This window comes from Mustela erminea, chromosome 15 (genome assembly GCF_009829155.1).
Source record: "Mustela erminea isolate mMusErm1 chromosome 15, mMusErm1.Pri, whole genome shotgun sequence".
Taxonomy (NCBI): domain Eukaryota; kingdom Metazoa; phylum Chordata; class Mammalia; order Carnivora; family Mustelidae; genus Mustela; species Mustela erminea.
In genome coordinates, this window is record NC_045628.1 from 48108588 (window position 1) to 48131928 (window position 23341).

The window sequence follows — 23341 nt, forward strand, 5'->3', positions numbered from 1 at the left end:
CCTACATCTATTTATCTTTCTTCATTCTTCCTCTAATTTGCTATTATTATTAACCAACCATAAAATTGCATATAATCACATATCTGAAAGATTAAATGATTCTTTGAGAAGGCCAGAAGAGGAAAGATTTGGAAGAAAGAAGATCCTTTTGGTAACTAGGAAAGAAGTAATAAATACTCCTACAAGGAGAAGAGCCACAAATAAGGTAGATGTTGAATCTCAGAAACTTTTCAAAGTTGATTCTGGATATCATGAAGAATAAATTACTACAGAAAATTCCTGAATACATTGTCCAAAATAAGTATTTCTATTTTGGATGAAGATAATGCCACTATTTTCTCACAGAATTATGTATTCTAGCATTAGCTCCCTAATTCTTATTCTTTTTCCTTTTTAATCTGTCTGCCTCAATGAGATCCTTATACCCCTTGAGGATCAAGATACTGATACCATGGTATTTTCTTTCATGCTCCATTCCTTGAGCACACAGAATACACTCATTATTCACACCCTAATGCTGTCATTGATGTAAAGGAAGACATTAAAAAGATACCAAATACTATTGATAATCTATAATAAGCAAGACCACTCCTTACAAACTACATATTTCAAAACCACTGAAACTAGACTTGTAAATAAAAACTTGAAACCAAACCCCAAAACCAAACCAAGCAATAAAAAACCCTTTCATTTATGAAGCTGTGATGTCGACTTTCACAAGGATCCCAGGATGTAAACAAAGTTATACATAGTGCCTCTCTTTTGCTATGAGATATATAGGATTTAAAGTCACATCAGCTCTGGGGCACCTGGCTGACTCAGTTGGTAGAGCATGTGACTCTTGATCACAGGGTCATGAGTTCAAATTCCACTTTGGGCCTAGAGCTTACTTAAAAAAAAATAATAATAATAAAGTCACATCTCATTTGTCTGTTAAGTACCACACTCACATAAAAATTCAAAGTTCTCTACTTACTCTTGAGAACTTACAAAGTTCTGTATTTATTATTTATTTATTATAATTTTTAATAAGATAAGCATCTGCCTGGAATACATCCACTGAAGCATAGAGGTCAGAATATTTTCCCCTTGGGGACTTTTTAAAATCAGCGACACCTTTATTGAAATTAAAGTCTATATTTAAATAATCACCTCTTTATACTTTTAAATTACGGAAAACAGTGAGTGCCCTAAAAACCTAAGCCTACTCAGCATCTACTTCACTCCTACGTTTCTCCTTTTGTCTTTTTTTTTATTCTACTGCATTGTGTCAAATGTGCCAGTTTCTCTCTTATAGTTTAAGTCAGCTGTTTCTCTCTCTCATTCTTTATCTGATAGCTATCATCACAAATGAATTAATTAATCAGTCCTTATAATGTTTGAGTCTTGAAAGGGTTAATTCAGCTTCCAAAAGAACCTGATTTATATGCAGCGATAAACTTATGCTCTGGTATGCATAAAGAAAGCTGTTTGGTTTACAAGGACAAATTTAAAATTATAGCAACTTAAAAAAATACTCTGAATTTCAGGCCCAAGACTATTTAAGTATGCTACTATTCTTCATCTTTAAAGAGGATGTTTTCTTATGCTTTTATTGCCTGTGTTAGCTAACCCCATCTCAGATAATGACACCATTTTTGATGACATGGATGAATACATCTAAAATTCAAGTCATCCTCCCAGCAAAGTGGTAATCCTGTAAGGAAGGTCAATGAAAACATGCCTATTAAGCCGAACTCTTTGCAAGAAGCGAGCAAGATAGTCTTATTAGCGTTTTTCTCTCAGACTTGCTATCTGATTTCTATTGGGATGTATAACTATTTACCGGTTTAAATCCCATTGTTCATCTTATTTCCTGCTCTTGTTTGTTTTCAATTGCTAGATGCAAGTACACAGAATCGGGTGTCATTTTTAACATTCTCAGAAAATAGAGTTAATTCAGATGCAACTAATCCTCTCTTGCTTATTATTTAGTAATCAACACCTGCCAATAGGATTTGGGGGTCCCAAAAGACAGATTTTCCAGAAATATTTTTATATTTTTATATTTTCAATGACATTCTACTCTCCAAAAGCTTTTTGTTAAATTCATAGACCCCTACTCTACAGATAGATCTAAGTTTCAATTCAGTTACCTTAAATTATATGGACATGGTTCCGAAAGAACAGAGGGGTACCTCGCTCTGATCAGTATTTTAAAAACATCCTGTTTTTAAAGAAAGCAGCAATACAAAATAAATTTATGGAAATGAATTATATGCACACACACAGATGACAATAAACATATACTTTTACTAAAAATGCCTCTGTGAGATGAAGTTTTCCTTAAAGAGTTATTAAAATTGATAGTGTCCCAAAGGTAACTTTAGACTTTAGAATGAAACACAGATAGTTTGAACCTATACAATTTGACCTTGATCTTACTAAAACAATTTCCACAGTCATGGTGCTAATACCGTCACAATTATTGCTGCTATTATTATAGATGGTTTTAAAACACACAAGGAGTAGGAAAAGAAAGATAACTGACATTTTAAAGAAAGCCTGTTCTTGGAATTACTTCTCTAAAACCATTCTGTTCGTATTACCTTTAGTGTGTTATAAGTTTATTGGAAGCTGATGTTTTTTATCCCATATGATTGGGTCATCCTAAGAATGAAAATTTAAGCAAAATCAATACACTCAATATCATGTTCTAGAGTAAATATACAAAAGTGTTTCTTGTAATGGATTTTACTGGCAATGACAAGCCATTTTTTATGTAACAGCTTTAATATTTTGTAATCATTAAAGCTCACTGAAGCAACGGGGAAATTGGGAAAAGAGGTCAGGAAATTCATATATAGAAAGAGAGGAGATATGTTCCTCTGTATCACCCTGCTATGTAATCAAACCAGAGTCAAAATGCTATTGGAGAATGCAACCCTTGAATCAGAGCAAAGATAAAAATGTGTTTCTAAAGGATATGAAAGCTTATCCATACATAATGCAGTATAAACATCAAAAGGTGTCTACAGTGATGTTTTAAATGCTTTCTTATCTTGGAGAGTACTTTCTGTGATTTAATTGATAATCAACCATACCTGGAGCAAAGAACAGATGATAAAAATGAAGTGTGTTCCCCATGATAATATTAAGAGGGAAATAAATATATGAAAGCTTATCTTCAGACTTGTAGTCTAAATCCAATCTAAGAGGAAATTCATATTGACATCACAAGGAGAATTCGTTGAGACAGTCTTTTTTAATTTCAGGCATGCTATATTTGAATTTTTCCCCCTAAAAATATGTATGCTCCATCTTAGAAGAAGTGATCCTTTGTGCTGCCAAAGATATTTTTGAGTAGCTGCCTAACAATTTCCATGGTCATTACTGAAAAAGGTTATACAGGAGTCCTCCCTTTTCTACAGGGATACATTCAAAGACCCCCAGGGGATGCCAGAAACCATGGATAGTACCAACCCTATATATTATACACTGTTTTTTTCCTATACATACATACCTTCAATAAAATTTATTTAAAAAAAATTATTTTGTAAATTAGGTACTTTAAGAGATTAACAATAATATTTGCTAACAATATAATGCAATTATAACAATATATTGTAATAAAAAATTACATGAAATGAGGTCTCACAAAACATTTTGTGTTGTGCGCATCCTTCTTGTAATAATGTGAGATGAGAAAATACCTATGTGATGAGAAGTGAGGTGAGGGACGTAGATGCGATGATGTAATGTAAGGCTACTAGTGACCACCTGGTGATAAGTCCGAGGGAAATCATCTGCTTCCAGATCACATTGCTGACTTCAGGAAACCAAAACCATGGAAAACAAAACTGTGGATAAGGGGCGCTGTTGTAATCAGAACTACTCCATTTGGTTTTCAAAACCCTCCATAATCTGGTCCAAATAAATTTTTTAGGCAGTTCTGGCATAAAAAAAAAAATTAATGAACTTCAATTTGAACAAGTCAAATTTGTACAATGTTTTTTCACAGCAATCTTTAGGAAAATGACAGCAACCTTCTAACTGGACCCTAAAACTCCTTTAGAATGGTGTAATTACTTGAGTCAATTGGAGAATGTGAAACCTGCTAGTGGCCACAGAGTTGGGGTGACAAAAAGAGAGAACAACTTGAATTTGAGAGAGTGTCACCCTAAGCTTAAATTTTTACGTGACTTATTTTAATTTTACTGGTTCAGATGAGTATGTTCCTTCATCTAAAATTAATTAGTATTAAAATCCAAGGTCCAATAAAAATGGAATAAAATTTAACTATTTGATTTGGCAAATTTCTAATAAAAGAGGTATTTTAGTGTTTATTCACTAAATTGATAAAAAGATACATGATCACAAAAGAAAACTACCTACTTAATTATTATGGTAAATAAGGTCATTGTAATAAGTACAGCAAAATAGAAAAACTATTAAGTGAGAAGTACTTGGCAAATAAAAACTTCTTATCTATTGGGAATGATGCTTTTACGATTAAAAACATATATATCTGCACATAATTTTACATAAAATTCCAAATATAAATGATTCATTGTAAGATTAATCACTTACTTTAAAATTTCACAGTCTAGCATATAACTCATTGATCTACTTATTATCCATAAACATAAAGGTGGTATCTTGTGAACCATATATTTGAGAGATAATAGTGATTTAAACAAAAAACAGTATGATTATTTTATAACACACACAAAATGATTGTTTTACATATGATCATTCTAGTATGTTAAAAATCAAAGAAATATATATGTGCAAAGGTAGGAAAAGATTATAATCAGTGGACTCCAGTAACTGAGTTTTAAACTGAAGAGTTTTATTGTAGTATATATGTGGATGGAAAATATTCATGAGCTTCACTATCTTAATATATTAAGTGAAAAAAAATTCTTGAAATGATAAGATAAATTGTAGTATGTCATAACTTTATCAATAAAGGAATACAACTAAAAAGGCAAGCATACATATCCTTATGTATGATGAAAAAACACATGATGAAAAAACACATTGCCATATCAAATGGAAATGAATGGAAAGAGCCTTACCTAAGGACAAAAATCTTCTGGAGTTATTTAGTGGATGTAAAAATAAAGGCCTAATCCACTTTACAACAATCTTTGGGTTTCCTATATTCAGCCCTAGCTCCCAGATGACCCTGTGTTTCCCATTAGTAGACAGTCATGGTGAAGTCCAAGTGTGTGCCCAGGTGTTTATGTGCACACACCTATACATGCACCAGAAGCATGTATGTGCACATGAGCAGAGAATCAATGTCAGATTAAGAGAAAGAGATTTTCAAGAACACATAAAACAATGTGAGGAAATTTACATTCTAAAAGCCAAAATGTTTCTTTGGTATAAATGTTATCCTTAACTTTAATTTTAATTTTTACAGAATTGAGAAATAAAACTTTTTCCCTACTGATTTTAATTTAACGAATGTGAAATCACTAACAGGGATGATTTTATATAGATGTGTCAGTATACGTATATGCACATGCACTCACATTGTCAAACTTTCCCCTCACTCCCCCAAATCAGAAATAAGTAAAACTCCCCTCACTGTAACACCATCTGTTTAAGGACTTTACTTGTATTTTCTCTCCATTTCCATTCATTTCCATACAGAAATAATGCAACCTGTTCTCTTTTTCTGGCATGAAGTAAAGCAACACAAATAAATATGACAGTAATTGTTAGATTGCTATAACATACATGTATATTTTTCAAGCACTACAAAATCCTAATAAAATAATTTTCTCCCCTGGCTTGTAGCCCTTGTGTAGAAATTAAACTGCACAGAAACCAATCAGATCTCTCAAAAGCATTCAAATGAGTCAGGCTTGGACAATATACACTTCAGACACAGAAAAATATAATGTGATGAACTAAAATTTCACCTGAGATAGATACTTCTTTCTCTCTTTCACTTAATCCATCTACTTATTTCAAATTTCAATGTGTTTTCTGTATCAGAGTGATGTGTACAGATTTTACAAAGTAATGTGTAAAGAAGCCTTAGATATATTTCCATAAAATAACACTTATAATATGGAGTGTCATTGCTTGTCCAAAGTGAAAGAAGAATTTGTGGACCCAGTTTCTCAGGTGAAACACAGATTCTTCTTCAGGCTACAACAGTCACATGGCTTGTTCTATATCCACAACCAACATCCAAGAAAAATAACCAAACGTCTTTCCTATACTAGCTCTCTCTCCAGTCCACCAATTTCTTCCCTAGCATTTCCTAACACTCACTCCAAAGTGAAATTTGTGAAAGCGGTGATTTTTTTTTTTTTTTTTTACATTAAGTAATTAAGAACTGGAGCACTTAAACTCACTGAAGAACAACAATAAACGTGAAACATGAAAAACCTTGATCTAGAGGAACAGTTAAATTCTCTTTTCAATCCTTAATGTTACACAGCGTTTCCTGAAATCCTAATAGTACTGATGCAGAGATAATAGAATAACTTACTTATTCACTATGCTACTGTTCTTTAAAGAAATAAAGTCTACAAGTTCTGCATTTATGTGTGTATAGTCTTACGAGTGCCATCATCTAACAAGTAAAATTCGGATCACAGAGCAGAAAGCTAGCAGATGAAGAAATTGCTCACCTGGAGGAAGCAGATCAACAGACTGAAGTCTAGTTGTGATGGTGTGTAGGGTGAGGATAGCAAAGGAAAGCAAAGTCGGGAATGCTTGAAAAATAAAATATTTTTAGTTAACAAATAGAAAAACCAAGTGGGAAAAAAGGGCCAATTGAATCACGAATCCTTCTCTATTGATTGCAATTTTTATATTAAAATCTGTTCAACTGATCAATCCCTAAAAGATATGGTCATTGGTATTTCCCCAGATAAAACTTAGTGTTATTGGAAGAAAATTACTTCAGGAGAGTATTTCAGTTTAGATGAGAGAGAAACAATGTAAAGTAACTATATGAACACCTAGGTCAATGTGAAAAATATGCTTGTGATGATGGACTTATTTATCCTACATAAAATAAAAACTTTTCTGTAATACTGGCTAGAAGATGTAAGGAAGCAGGCCACCAAATCTGTTGCAGACTGTCTGTTCTTTAATATCTCTAGAGAATAAGGCTTTAATAAAAATGTTCACTGCTAGTAAAATTTCGATACGTATTGTCTGGAACTTGTTTGAAACTTAGCTCTTTATTCAGTCACTTAGAAACCCTCAATTTTTAAAAGCATATTGACTTCAGTAATGAGATATACATATATTTCTATAACAATCTCAACTCTTTTCTTTTTTTACCCAACATATAAATGCTATTTTTACAAAATTCAAAGAAATGCTGCATTTTGTTTTTGTTTTGCTTTTTAAGAACCTCTAACTTAGGTATATATGGATATATAATTTATCAGTTTCTTAGGTAAAAAAAAGAGAACATTTTGTTTGCATCTAAATGCATAGTCAATATATGAAATCGATTGTCATCTAAAAGTCCTGCCAAAAAAAAAAAAAAAAAAAAAAAAAAGCCTGTTGGTGAGCAAAGTAGCTTTATTTTTTAAATAGTCTCATTTTCTTATTTTCAACCTTTATTCAACATCTGTTGCTTGTCCCTCCCCTGGAATGTAATTATGCAGGATTCCAATGTAAAACAGGTTGAGTAGTTAATAACACGCAGCTCAAACATTTTTCCACACTGTTGCCCTGCAGATGTTTTCTTTCATTTTTTTTCTTTTCTCCCCTGGCTTTGTGTTTAATTTGTGTATGTTTCTCTTCTATTCTTAAAGTATATTCCCACAACAGATGGAAACACCTGAAAATAAGTTTCCCTCATGCACATGTTTAATGATGCCTATTGTGATATTTAACACAGAAAAGAAAATACAGAATATACAGAATATTGGTTTACAGAAAAATATAATTTATCTGTAAGCCACCTTCTTACTATGTTCAATTTAAAATTCTGAAATGATAACCTGGTTTTTACTAAAGATATATGAGGAAAAGTTTATAGTCTACAACCCTCATTTATTCTTATTTTGTTACCAGACTCATTTGCCTTTTGTGCATTTGACACAATTCTCTTAAGTTTTCAATCCTACCATAAATTGGACTTTTTTTTTCTATCCACTAACCATTTTACTATGCAAAAGGCACTTTACATTCACTTGTTAATAATTTAGTAATCAATACCTAACATATTTTAGATATGTTCAAGGTATAGCATTTATTTTTTAAAATAATATAATAAGAATCATATAAGTATAGAACTCTTTTGTTCAGAAAAATATATTTCATTGAAATTAGAGAGTATAGGGTTGGATATCGTCCCCCAGCAGTCATGTCCACCAGGAACATTAGAATATGACCTTATTTGGAAAGAGGGTCCTTGCAAATGTAATTACTTAAGATGAAGTCATACTGGATTAGAGTGGGCCCTAATCCAAAGTATGATGTTCTTAAAAGAAAACTGAGACACAGAGACAGTCATACAGAGAAAATGTCATGTGAAGATAGGAGAGATTAGTGTATTAAGCCTGGCATTGCCGCAACCACCAGAAGTAGCTTGAGGCAAGGGAGGACCCTCCTCTAGAGTCATTAGAGACCCCTGATGATACCCCGATTTTGGACTTCTGACCTCCAGTACTGGGAGAGAATAAATTTCTGTTATTTTAAGCCACCCAGTATATTATTTTGTTACAGCAGCCCTCCAGTACTGATTCTGGTGTCTGGAAGTGATGTGCTGTTGGAACAAATACCTAAAAATGTGGAAGTGGGTAATGGTAATAAGCTAGAAGAGTTTTGAGATGCATGATTTTTAGAAGCCTAGACTGCCTTGAGGAGACTACTGAAAAAAATATAGACTTACTGGGAAATAACTTATTGGGAAAACTTAATGATTCTGCTCAGAGCTCTGTCAGAAGTGAGATCCGCTAGAGAGAAAGTTTCTATCATCTTTGAGGATAACATGTGGCTTTACCATCAAGAACAGAAAGTACATAGAAATATGAATGTTAAAGGTATTTCTTATAAGGTCTCAGATGGAAATGTTATTGGACAGTAGAAAGCAATCCTTGTTATAAAGTGGCAGAAAACCTGGACAAAATGCTGGTTGAAAAGAAGAAATTATAACTGATGAATTTGTATGTTTAGCTAAAGAGCTTTCTGAGCAAAGTGTAGTAGATGCAGCCTGATTTCTCCTTTCTGCTATAGTAAATGTGAGAACAAAGAGATCAATTAAGGAATGAACTTCCAAGCAAAAAAAAACCAACACCTGATTTGGAAAATTCTCTGCCTATCCAGATAATGTGCTCAGGAAACAAGGGCAAGGGTGTGGCTTGACAGCCATTTGCTATAGAGATTAAGGCGTGATTTATGGATCCAATCAACCATCATCATAAGGGAAGTCAGGATTAGAGATAAGGTCACTGAGGAAAGATCTGTGGAGAAAGAACATGCTTGTCTAATGGTGCGGATCCCTTCAACCTCCACAGAAGACAGTCTTTGAGAATTTTATGTAACACTCCTAATGTGGACTGAAAAGGACAGAGATGAGACAAAATGAAGGAAAAATTATGCTAAAGTACAGCCACAGATACGGGACCAGGAAGGGTGGGTTACTGTCCCAGAGGGTCAAGAGGACTTAGGGCATCAAGCACCAGAACACAGAGAACTACTCTCAGGCCTTGAAATCTAATAGAATTCGCCTTTCTATATTGCCAATTTCTTTTAGATTAGTAGTCCCTTTATTCCTTCCATTTTCTCCCATTTAGAAGGAGAATGTCTACTCAATGCTTGTTCCACCATTGTGTTTTGGAAACAAGTAATTTCTTTTCCAGTTTGATAGGTCTGTGGAAGAAGAGGAAAGTTGCTCATGAGGGACCACACCAGAGTCCCACCTACACCTGATTTAGATGCTGAGATGTTAGACTCTTTTAGTTGATATTTAGATAAGATATGGGACTTAGAGTTATGCTAGAAAGAGTTAAGATGTTTGAATGATATTGGGAGGGAGTTGATGGATTTTGTAAATGGGGCAGAAGTGAATACGAGGGTCAAGAGAGTAGACTGGGTTGAATACTGCTCCTCCAAAATCCACGTCCACCTAGAAAATCAGAATGTGACCTCATTTAGAAATAGGGTTTTTGCATACATAATTATGTAAGATGAAGTCAGTTAAGTTAATATTAGGGTGTGTTTAAATCCTATTGACTTCCCTCCTTTTAAGAAGAGAAACAAGAGACACTGAGACAGTCATACAAGGAGAACACCATAGGACCTTGGAAGCAGTCTTGGGAGTGATTTGTCTGCAAGTGCTGGCAACCACCAAAAGCTAGGGACAGGCAGAGAAGAATCCTTGTCTAGAACTGTGAGAGAGTATAGCTCTGCTAATACCATAATTTTGAACTTCTAGTCTCTAGAACTGTGAGAAAATAAATTTCTGGTTTTTTAAGCCATCCAATTAGCAGTATTTTGTTACAGCAGCCCTAGGAAACAATACAGATTATCAAAAAACAAAACAAAACAATCAAAAATAAAAACAAACAACCTTCAAAATATAAAATGCCCAGATGGCAAAAAATTACTATGGAGAATGACAATAGGGCAAATTAAAAAATAGATTCCAGAAAAGTAAAACAAGATTGATATGAATGAACTAAAATGTTGTCTTCTATATTATGGTTCATAAATAAATTAAATTTGGCATAAGAGACGGGTCCATGTGCTAGTAAAATTGATGCTGCTGAGTATAAGGCTTAACTGAAATCACCCAGGAAAAATATATTTGTGTGCATGTGTACGTGTAAGATTATCCAAATCCCATGAAGTTTTGAAATAGAGTATTTTCTTTAAATGCCTGCAAATTAATAGCTCTCTATGCTGCTTTTCTAAGATTGCTAAGACTTCTCTCTTTAGTTTCTATTACTTTTGATTTTTCTGTATACTAATCACATTTTCAGTACCATGTGTATGGAAACCTCACTTAAAATTCCATGCATCCTAGTAGGCTCTTAAACAAAATGTGACTGTAGGTATGTACACATACGTGCGTGGGAATTTGGATTAACAAATAAAAAAAGTATCTTATAAGGAGAAAAACACATTTTCATATATTAAATATGCCTTCAAATACATGTATATTTTTAGTCAGAAACTCACTTAGCCATTATCTGAAGGCATATATTAATAAATTTTTCCACTTTTTTGGAAATGAGTGAATAAACATTAAAATAGTCACTTTTTATGCTTGTATGGACAGCATTTGATTTGATTTTTCAGTTAAGTGGAAAAAATAAGGCAGAAATATATTTCCCTTAAGAAATATGAGCCTGGGTGGCTCAGATAAGCATCTGCCTTCTGCTCAGGTCATTATCTCAGGGTGCTGGGATAAAGCCCCACATCAGGCTCCCTGCTCAGTGGGGAGTCCGCTTCTCCCTCTGCCTCTTCTCTCTCTGCATCTCATCCCTGCTTATACTCTCCCTTTGCCAAATAAATAAATAAAATCTTAAAAAAATATATGATACTTAATTTCACCAAAATATACTGTACATTAGCAAAAGTTATATACATTATTAGCAAAAGCATTTCTTTTTAAGTTAGTTTAGTATATACACATACAATCATTGTGTTTCTTTAGGGTTTTATGTCCCAGCATATTAATATTAAGTCATCTTTTTTTCTGTAAACACTTACCGTAGTCCTTTTGGGCTATTATAACAAACTACCATAGACTGGGTGATTATAAACAACAGAAATTTGATTTTTCATAGTTCTGGAGGCTAAGAAAAAGTCCAAAACCCAGCCACCTACAGCCTCAGTGTTTGGAGGGCTTAGTGGAAAGCTCTCAGTGGAAAGCTGTCTTTTCTCTCTGTCCTCATGGCGGAAGGGGGCCTCATTTATAGGTTATGAATCCCATTCTTGAGGGCTTCGTCCTCATGACCTAATCTCCCCAAAGCATCATACTGAGGATTAGGTTTCAGCATATGAACTTTGGAAGGACACATACTTTCAGTCTATAGCGGCACTCTACTTCACGAAAGGAAACAAATGCTGTGGGAGGGGAAAAGACTAAATAACTAAATATCAAATAGGTCTACAAAGAAATGGAACCAAATCTCATAACTGGTCTATTTGGATCTACCCAAAAATGAAAAAATGTGTGTGTATAGATATTCAAGTATATATACAAAGATGTAACATATAGAATATGTTACATCTTTGTATGTATCAGTTACTGAGTATTCACGTGCCCTTTGCAAATGCAAAGCCTAAGCATCGACCCTGGTTATATATCTCTCCAAGTGATTGAATCTAATGGTATGTAAAAACTGACATTAGTATCTTACACATAAATGCAAGAAATTTATCTCATATTGTTTTGTTATACTGTTCACAGTAGAATATTTCTGCCATGTTATTTCAGTTTCTTTAAATGAAAAATCAATGCATGCTTTGTTGCAGCATAGCAAATTACACACTGCTACTTTTTTTCAAATAATGTCTTCAAGTACCGTGCCTGTATCTTAGCTTTCTGTGGATTCTTGGTAGGGATTTGAGTCACTGAGCTGGGCTTTACAATAGCAAAGAGCTATTAAATTAATCTTTCCTTGCTATTTGGATCTCAATCATTATGACGACCTAGAAAAAGAATGCAAAATTAAATTTCAAAAACGGATTTATACTATCACAACTATAATCAAAAGGAAACAATGCTTGATACACTTTGGGTTTTCTACAAAAGTTCAGCTGACTATTAGACTGCTTTAGTGAGCAGATTTTATAATCTGTAATGCTTACCAAAAGCCATGAAGGCATAATAGGCCATGTAATCATCATTATCTTTGACGATGGCTACAGAGAGGAGAAAATCATTTAATCCATGTTACTTTGATGTCAAAACAGAATGGTACACTAAGAGGTACAGGCTGGATTATGATCAAATTTCAGGGATTTCAAACCTATGTAGCTGAATTCTCAGTCATTTTAGTCTTGAAGTCAGAGAACAGGTATCTAAGAATATTAAAACATCCAACTAAGTCAGAAGAAATCTTACCAAAAAATTCTCTGTGAATTTCCTTACTTCAACAACAAAAAAACAGTTAAAAAAAAAAAGGCAAGTCAACATTCTTCTTATGACAGAAAGCAAACATCACTAGAGGACAGTGCAAGCAAAATTACTGAGCTTAGATACATGCCACAGGTACAAATGAGTTCTATTCTGAGAGTTTATTCTTTCTTCTGACTTTGGGATTCAAAATTATTTTATTACATAAAAAAGCCATAGTGAAATAGATTCTCAGTTTAGTTTACAAAAACCTGCTTAACTTGTAGGGTGGCTAACTATAGTACTAAGAATACTAATTTTGGCTTTAATTTGAAGTCCTAGCAACAAGGAACAATAAAACATAATAGGAAGTGGAGGAGGAACAGAGCTCATTCCCTCCATCCCAGACACTGGAGTGATTCTAGGAGGACATCTGAGTAAGAGTTTGTTTTCTTCCAATCTCCTTTGTTCTCTCTTCTGTATTTTCCCTCCATTGAACACACTTTCTCCCACCCTTCAATTTATTAGAATTCCCTTGTGTTCCCAATTGAGAAATATCCCACCTGGTTTATTTACTCCCTCAATAAGTTTGCTATGCTCCCAAATTACCTAAAGATTTTTTCCTCCCTCAAGAAAATTCTCTTTCCTGCCACACAGTGCATATCTGGTACAGGTTGCACATACAAACATGAAAACGACCCGATTAAATTTATCCAAATTCATGTGACTTAATAAACCCCCAAACCTCAAAACTTAGAGAAAAAAGAAAGCACCTTTTATGACCTTTTTAATGAATTTCTTGGCCAAGGAGTCCATGTCTTTACAAAAATAGTAACATTTCCAAAACAAGTTAACTGTCTCATATGTGGAAATTGATCAAAATAAACTGGGGACCTAAAAACACGGCCAGGGAGGGGCACACCAATGCACATGTGCACCTGCATTCACACAGATGCATACACACTTTCACAGAGAGACAGAAAGGCCAGTGTCGCATGGGAGCCTGCCAGCATCCCTGGCTGTGCCTGCTTCTAATAGCTATTTCCTTTTCCCACTTTTTGAAGGCACAGTCAGCAGCAGGGGTTCAGAATGTGGCAAAGACAATGAGGAAGGGCGAGTGTGCTTCTGTGTATGTGGGTCATTTATAAATCAGGCGCTGCCTGTCTTGCTCCATGCAGCTGCATGTGACACCGCTGAGCTCTTTCACTACCCGGAGAGCACAATGCAGGCTATCTATGAGAGGCCTACCAGCTCCGACTCTAGCTCTCTGCTCGGGGTGGGGAGTTGAAAATTTCGATCTTTAAAACTGCATTCTCAGCTATAAATAATACTTGGCAGTTAGAATAAGGAGAAAGGGCTGAGATCAAATTTGGCAGACCCCCTAGCTGGATCTAACGTCTTACCGCCTTTGTTCTGAACTTCTACGTTGTTTCCTTTCCTCATCTGCAAAATGGGGATATCCTCATTGGGCCCTTGTGGGGAGGAAACACGCACATGCATGCCAAGCACTTAGGAGAGTTCACAGAAACCACTCAGTGAAGGCTGCTGTGAAGTTATAATGGCAGGGTAGTGCTGGCAAGTCAAAGAAAGTACAGCAAAATTTGCACATAAACTCCGTGTGAATGTGGAGTCTGCTGAAGTGAAAGCCACTCTTCTTGGGACTCAATGTTTGAGCGTTACAGAGCAAAACATACCATTCCTGTTGTCGCTTTTGCTTTTAATATGCTCAATATAATACTTCTCAGACCAAATTCAAGCATATAAGGAGTAATACACATAATCTTTGGGGGGGTGGTATTAATTTACACAGTGGTGGTGAAAAAGCCATAAATATATGATTCTTTCCCTCTAGGGCACTTTTGGAATGAATGGAGTCAGAATTCCAGAAACACTGATGTTCTGTCTCTATGCTTCTCTAAGAGGAAAATGTATTCAAGATACACACAAATAGTGAAGATCCGTTTTCCTGAAGAATAAGATGACTGGATGGAAAGCAATTTAAATCACGAATTCCCTGTTAAAACAAACATTTTAAAGCAGAAAGAAAAATTCTGGGTATTTTAAAACTAGAACATGAGAATCTAATACCTCTAGCAGTTGTGAGAGGTACGTATGCATTTCCTGTCCTTTGCCTTAAGGGATTCTTTAGTAGAAAAATCTGAGAAATACCAGAAAGGCAAAGGATTTGACCTGGGCCACACAAACCTGAAGCAGATTGAAGGTTAGAATGATGTTCCATGGCTACCATACAGGTTTTTCCCATGCTCTACTTCTATTCAATTATGTACATAAATAAATAAATAAATAAATAAACAAAATCAGGAATTCAAAGTACTACCATCACAAACTAATTGGATAAACTATGAAAAGTAAAGTTAGTTTTTGTTTTTCTTTGATTTTTTTTTAAATCAATTAAGTTCCATTTTTAACAATTCTTTCTGCCATATCTAAATATGGGGAGAAAATAATGAAGAAAGTTTAGTTTTTGTTTGATCTTCTTTTTTTTTAAGAGTTAATTTTTTTAGTAATTTCTACTTAAATTCACAACCCCGACTGAGATAAAAAGTCACCTACTCCACCAACTGAATCAGCCAGGCGCTCCTGTTTGGCCTTCTATTCATTATTTACCAATGGTTTATTACCATTCAAAGAAATCATGACTCAAAAAAATACATCTTTTTTAGATTTTTTTTCAGAGAGGCAGGCAGAGAGAGAGAGAGAGGAGGAAGCAGGCTCCTCCACTGAGCAGAGAGCTGGATAAGGGGCTCAATCCCAGGACCCTAGGATCATGACCTGAGCTGAAGGCAGAGGCTTTACCTCACTGAGCCACCCAGGCACCCCTCGAAAAATTATATCTTATTTAGCTCTTTATTGAACATTGTGGAAAGAACCTTATTTTCAGAATTGTTTGCCTGAACTTTTCTTAGAGCCTATTTCAGGTCTCCATGTATATGATTTACTGCTCACATACAGAATAATAATCACATTGACACACTTCATTTATATTTTTCCAAAGATATTTGGACAACTATAACCCCAAACAAAAGAAAGCAAGTATTCCCTCCCACACTCAGGCCATCTCTTAAACAAGGCATCTAAACTTCTTCTTTGCAACTATTGTTTATATACATCCACAGTCTTTGTGTACTTTCAGTCTCAAGGGAAATGTAATTATATATCATAATTTATACTTTAAGGATGAGAGGTTTAGAGATCATGCAATAAAATGTCTTTATTTTCCAGGTGAGAAAATTGGAATTCAGAATAGTTAGTAGCAAAATAAAAATTACTCTCCTGATCCCAAGTATAGTTATTTTTCCTCACTCTATGTATCTCTACATTTTTCTTTTTATGTTGCATTTTTGTAGTAGTCACCCATAAATAGCAGGTGACCATATGACATACTGTCTAAGCAAGGGTATTTTTTGAAAATGATAGAGACCACTATTAATGACTATGCCTGGACAACAGGTGCTGACAGAGATTTTTCTGGGTAAATCATGACAAATGATAATCTACCCAGAAAGTAAAGAAAGATCAAGGTTAACACCTGTGATTTGTCTCTGAAAAAGTGATTTAAAAAAATAAAACAAATGAAAATCTTATTTGGGATCAGTAATGTTAACTTTTCTTCTAGAAACTAATATGACCTTTTATTCTTTAAAACTGGAAAACAATCATATATTTATTGACTGAATTAAAAGCTGTTTCATCTACATACATAGAAAAATGCAGTAGAAAATCTTTACTGCTTGGGGCACCTGGGTGGATCATTTGGCTTGGTGTCTGACTCTTGATTTTAGCTCAGCTCACGATCTCAGGGACGTGAAATGGAGCCCTGTGTTGGGCTCCATGTTGGGTATGGCACCTGCTTAAGATTTATTCCTTTCTCCCTCTCCTTCTGCCCCACTCCCCTTTAAAAAAATAAAAATAAAAATAAAAAAGAAAGAAAAGTAAAGAAGAGAAAAAGAAAAATGAAAGAAAGAAAATCTTAATTTCTTTTGTGAGAAAAAACCACACAGCCACAAACAAAAATAAGGGGCTGTTAGGAAAATCCATACAAAATATTAAGTTAATCAAAAACCTTTATTTTTTAAATCAAAAACCTTTAAAGAAAATTAAAAGTTATAAAATGTAGTGATAAAAACATGCTTTGTAAAATAATCTAATAAGTAAAACAGTAAAAAACAAATATAAAAATAAAAATATAAAACAAATATAAATATATATTTGTTGTAAAAACAAATATAAAAATAAAAGAAGGATGAAAGGGCATTAGATCTCGAATGAAAATCCAAGTATGCAAAGAGACTGTATGAATTAATCATACAAAACAGAAGGGAGAAATATAATGTGCAAATTTGATGAAGCAATTCTGGTGGTGCTCACTTGAGTAATCAAAGAATGACAGATCAATAATTAAAATTAGAAAGATAATGAAAGAATAGTTTCTTTAAAATTCAGGAAATTAATAGAAAGGAAACCTCACCTCTTTCTTTAATTTGGGGAAGAAATAAACCAGGGATATGAATTATTTCATATACATACACACTTTAAAAACACAAATCAATGAAACATAACTAAATAAAGACTCTCTAATATCTCTTTTGACACAACATCAATGCCTACAAGGGAATGTACACATTACAATAATACATGCCGAAACCATTCAAATGTACCATGGCTAGTAATTATCTAAGACACTAAAAGATCTTGGCAAAAGTTAATCTAATAAATACGCCATTATCTTTAATACTTCAAATCTGCGCCTTGAGCTAAACAGTTGTCAAAATGGAGCTCTGTTTACATAGAACTGAATCAGAGTGAGGAAATAAAGATGTCAAGGCTTTTCTACTTTTTTTCCTTTCAGCAGTTGACATGAAATGATTAGCTGGTACATTGTATTCTGACTTTCCACATGGTGCCAAAGATCACTTTTTTTCCCCTCATAAATATATGCTGCATAACGTGAAGGTGACTGCTCATTTGAGTCCTTCAGCTCTGAAAACTGGCTTTGGCAGTACTCAAGGCCATTTTACAAGGCAACATCTCTGATTATTATATCTCTGTGACCTGAATGAATCAGCTTCAGAGTGAGAGACAATATGTTAGCATATTTTTTGAGGGGGTCACATTAATGATTTCTGTAAATCAGGTGAATTCATTTCACTAGATGGTACTCAAAATTAGTATTGTAAACTGTTCAAAACACAATATGGTGTTCTTTGGTGTTTTCAGTAACATAAGCAGAAATAATTGCCTGCTGTTTCCCTGGAAGATTAAGAGAAACCAATATGATCTTTACAAAACAGGAAAGACCAATGTTGGAACCTGATTTTCCTTCACAACTGTGCCCCTGCACAGGTAAATGTTCTGTAACCTCAATTTCTCTATAAGGTCAACAAGAAAAGTTGGTTCCCATGAGAATCTCCCCGTAATGGTAATTAAAATAAGCACATGAATGATCCTATGTTATTAAAAAGAATAAGCAAAACAAATAAAAAAAAACCAAAACCCTCTCTTCTTACATGTATTTTTATATACTTTCCATATTTATGCGTATATATAAAAATATAACCAATTCAATCAATTCAGAACATTTTATAGACTAATGATGCCACAAAGTACATCAGGTTAAAGTAAAAATCCACTTGATGAAATTCCTGTTAACACCAAAATATACATTTTATTGCTATCTCAAGGTTATGGATGTTCACTGTCGTGGAATTTAGATACCCCACTGTTATGACTTTACTATTCATGAAAGAAACTGAAGAATATCTGGAATACTAAAGTATGTTTTAATACATTTGAAATAATGATGGAAAGAGATGTAGGATTATGATCTATTTGATTTCATATAACGAAGACAACTTAATTCATGTAATTTGAAGTGCGGCAGACTTGTAGTCTTGGTTCCTTTTTGTTTCTGACCCCCTTTCCAACTTTCTTGGCAACCTTAAAAAAATTCACCTTTGTTTTGAGCTGTAGGATGAGGATGCTAAACATATAGACTCTATTTTATTTCATTATCAGTATTCTATGATCTTAAAAAACATTCTAGGATATTTGACTTTTGATTTTTTTTAATTTTATTCATTGATTAAAAAGAGAGAGAGAGACCACAAGTAGGCAGAGAGGCAGGCAGAGAAAGAGGGGGGGAAGCAGGCTCTGCACTTGGCAGAGAGCCCGACACGGGGCTCGATCCCAGGACCCTGAGATCATGACCTTGGCTGAAGGCAGAGGCTCAACCCACTGAGCCACCCAGGTATACCCCTTGACTTTCGATTCTACGTAGAGAACATATAAAGGTGGTCATTTATATCCAAGCACTGCGATTTGGTAACAAGTGGTTCATAGCTCACTTTTTGGTAGAAATGTGTTTATAATAAACCTAAATAGCAAATAACATGGTAACAGAGCTATTCATGTTGGATATAAGAAACGGTTGGCTTCTTAACAACATTTTTTCTATTCTGCTTATTTGGCAAAATCTTTGCATTTTTTTTTTTTTTCTGTATGAGTTGTATATAGTACATGTTACATTAACATAAATCTGTAAAGATAGCTTATAAAACTAATATTCCATCAGGAATAAAGAAAGTCATCTTAGATTTCTAGCACGAAACACTCATGCAAAAATTTGCTAAATTGCTGTTCTGCAACATGGCTAATATGCATAAAAATAATTTTATTTTATGAATAAATAAGAGCTACTCTGCCTAGACATGAAGTCTAGGAAAAGCAGAAAACCAACCTGAATTCAGGGGTTTTAAACTTAATGAAAACAAGTGCATGTCCCTCAAGGAGGGAGGGGCTCTAAAAATGGGAGCAGGTGTCGAAAGGAATGGAAGATTGTCTCCAGAAAAAATGGATCTTCTACCATAAATAAAGCAAGTGATTGCTCTAAAAAAGTGTAGTATTAATAATCAGTAAATAAATAAAGGATAAAAAAGAAAAAAGCCCCACACAATGATCACAAGTTATTTCCTAATGATTTAAGTCTACTTAAAAATCCAGAAAAATTGAGAATTATTTAAAACAAATCAAGTGGGCAATTATCAGTTTGTTGAGAGTGTCAATCAACTATGGACGTGGGAGGAATTTAAATAGATGAGAGCACGGCCAACCTTCATATTTGACTCCTTTCTTCTACTAACACAGATACAAACTTGGGTAGCTTCACTCCCATTTAGAAGGAAAACATTTTTTTTTCTCACTGTGAATTTCAATTTAGAATTCTTTTCTAATCTCTATTGTTAATACTCAAAATGCATAAAATCTTATATCTTACTTTAAAAAGAGAACCACTAACTTCCTTCATCTAGTATAAATGATAACAGTACATTTAAATCTCACAATGAGTGCTTTGAAATATGTAATATATTTTGCATGATACTGTTTAAGACTGAGTGCAAGAATTAATTCTAAATTTAAAAACAGTCAAATTATTTCCCTTATTTTTTTGTTTGCAAAAAAGTACAAACCTGTATTTTCTTCTGTTCAAATAATCTATTTGAAGTAACACTGACATTTTCTAATGCTATTCTATTTTCAGTTCTTCTATTTAATGTGATTTTCTTTCTTACAGGGTTAGGGCTAAATAAATTAGTTTACATGAAATTACTGAAAATTTACAAAATAAGAATTCGTTCCTCGAAAACGGAGGATTTAAATAATTTTATGCCATCTGCAGTTTTCTTTTTGTGTTCTGGAATGAAATAGTATTCTCGTAAGATGTTGTCTATTGAAAGTTATAAGTAACTGGTTTAGAAAACCAAGGTAATAGATACAAATAAAATATAAAGATCAACCATCTATTCTTATTTCTTGGTAAGAACAACTGTTATAATATCACGTAAGTACATTTACAAGCTGTGTTCACATTTATCAATATACTTGAACTTCATCTCTAAAGAAGATGGGCATTGCTATTCCTTCAACAGGATCCTGAAATCTGGCATTAAAGGGACAAATGGCAAAAATAAACCAGAATCCAGGTTTTCTTCTTCACTGTTTACTTCCACATGAACCAAGATATCCTGATCAGACTTAAAGTACAAGAATAATTGCAAAGCCATAATCCCTTTTTTAGTAATGTGGGAATGACTTCTAAATTACTAAATTACTGTCTGTGAGGACAGTGATGATAAATGTAAAGAGTTATGTGATCCATGGCAAAGAGGTATTCTACTGCATTGGTCCATAATTCTTAAATTTGGCCCAGTTTTCCTATCCAAAATCAACTTTACTTCAGAAAAGTTTAGTTGGGGGAGGGAACTGATAATCAGCAGGTTATACCTTAAAAATGGGTTGATTTTTCTGAAATGATCAGAGTAAATACCATTTCCCCTGAAGACATAACTTATCTTCAGAAACCAGTATTTTCCCTTCCTTCCTTCCCTCTTTCCTTCTTTCCTTTGTTTTTTTTCCTTTCTCATTTGCAATCTTCCTTTTATCTTGTATGCTTTTATATGACAAACAGGATTCTGACAGATCTCAAAACCAAGGAGATAAGCTAGTATTGATATTAAGAGGTGACAATTTGCAAACTGAATGTGATCATGCCCCTCCTTTTTGAGAAGTACTGAATTTTTTAAGGTGTACATTATCAATATATTTGGAGCCATTTTTTCCCCTAAGATTTATTTATTTATTTTGAAAGAGAGAGAGGGCACATATGAGAAAGAGGGAAGGGGCAAACGGAGAGTTTTAAGCAGACTCTGGGCTGAGCCCAGAGCAAGATACAGGGCTCAATCTCAGGACCCTGAGATCATGACCTGAGCTGAGACCAGGAGTCCACTGCTTAACCCACTTTGTCACCCAGGGCCCCAGACACATTGTTTTATACTGGGTACCTCACAACAGAGAAAAGGCAATTCAATTTTCTCTTCTGCATATACTCAATTTTAACTTATTTGGAAAAGAAAAACCAGTTTATTTCACTTCTTGCTGGCAGTAAGAACCTCTTCTAAAAATTATAGTCAACTGGATAATTGAGGCCTTCACTTACAAGAATAAGAGTGTGTCCTACTTAGCAGGTATGCTAAGCAGCAATTAACTGGTTAATAAAATACAAAACACTAAAGTCTATATGACACAAAGGCCAATATCTTTCTACTCTTCATCAGGGAATTATAGAAACATCCTGACCCAGCTCTCTGGACACACAGGAGTTGCCATCCTGATTCAGATCCTTGATTAATATACTCTAGAATGATACATCTGGCAATGGCCTACATAGGTTCTCTCTCAGGACTAGGGAAAAAATAGACCCTATTAAAATGGAACAATTATACTACCAAATACTATGACTGTATTTTGGTTTGCAGCAAAACAAAATGAAACAAGAAAAGGCTAAAAACCTTAAAATAATCACATGTGGATTTCAGGAGACTTCAGGATACTATAAAACAAAATAAAATTTACGTTTATATTGTTTATCATAGAGACTAAAACTACTACTTAGTGTGTTTATGCAACAATAAATAAATTCACACAGACTTCATTTTGAAGATCATAAATCTGTTTTTAACATCTGAATTAGCTAATGTCTCGTGACATTTTTCTTAATAATATAGGACATTCAGTTCCTCAAGGAATCACTGCCTAGAAGAGGAAGACTGACAACAGGATAGTCCTTCATTCTCATTGAAACCTCTTCATATTCATTACTTTTAGAATTTCAACAACTGCTTTCTAGGATGGTAAATATGCAAGGCCTTGCTGAACATAATTTTACACATAAAAAAGTAGCTATTATAATGGAGGAATTACACTGTGCTCCAAAAATATTGAAGAAAGAACCCTTCTCCAACAGGCATTTTGAGCAATAAACACCTTTGACTGAGAAAACAGCATGTAGAGTTATATATTTGGACTGGTTTACCTACTTCTAGCCTTTACATCTTAATAACTGAGTCAAGATCCAACTTTTGAAACATCAAAGTAGGACTGATCCCATTTGCATCTAACTTGACCCAGAAAAAATATATAGAACTTGGCTACGAAATATCCAGGACACGTTGCCATTGATTATCTGCACCTTCCTGATATGCCATTCTTTGCATAGATGGACTAAAAAATACACTTCACTGAGTGCTGCAATATGGTCTCTAAAATTTATGTATCCACAGTTTATAAATTGGAAGTATTTTTACAAACTCTTTTGACTTTAATTGGTCTCTGAAGACATGGCTTAAATTATTGTAAGAGAATACAGAATATGAAACCGTAAAAACATAATAGGTTTTTAGATTTTCTTCTTAAATCAGGGATTTATAAAACTGTGGTTTTTTTTTTTTG

At 34.0% G+C, this 23341-nt stretch overlaps 1 protein-coding gene across 4 annotated transcripts in view; it reads right to left on the minus strand.

Moving 5' to 3' along the window:
- Positions 1–23341, minus strand: part of PCDH17 (protocadherin 17) — a 98522-nt gene that overhangs the window by 13484 nt on the left and 61697 nt on the right. For 3 of the 4 annotated variants that reach the window (XM_032314421.1, XM_032314419.1, XM_032314418.1), the window contains one exon: positions 6636–6719. The exons of the other annotated variant lie outside the window; for it this stretch is intronic. In XM_032314421.1, coding sequence (XP_032170312.1) covers positions 6636–6719 — 84 coding nt within the window. The remainder of the gene's footprint in view (positions 1–6635; positions 6720–23341) is intronic. 4 annotated transcript variants of the gene reach the window in all.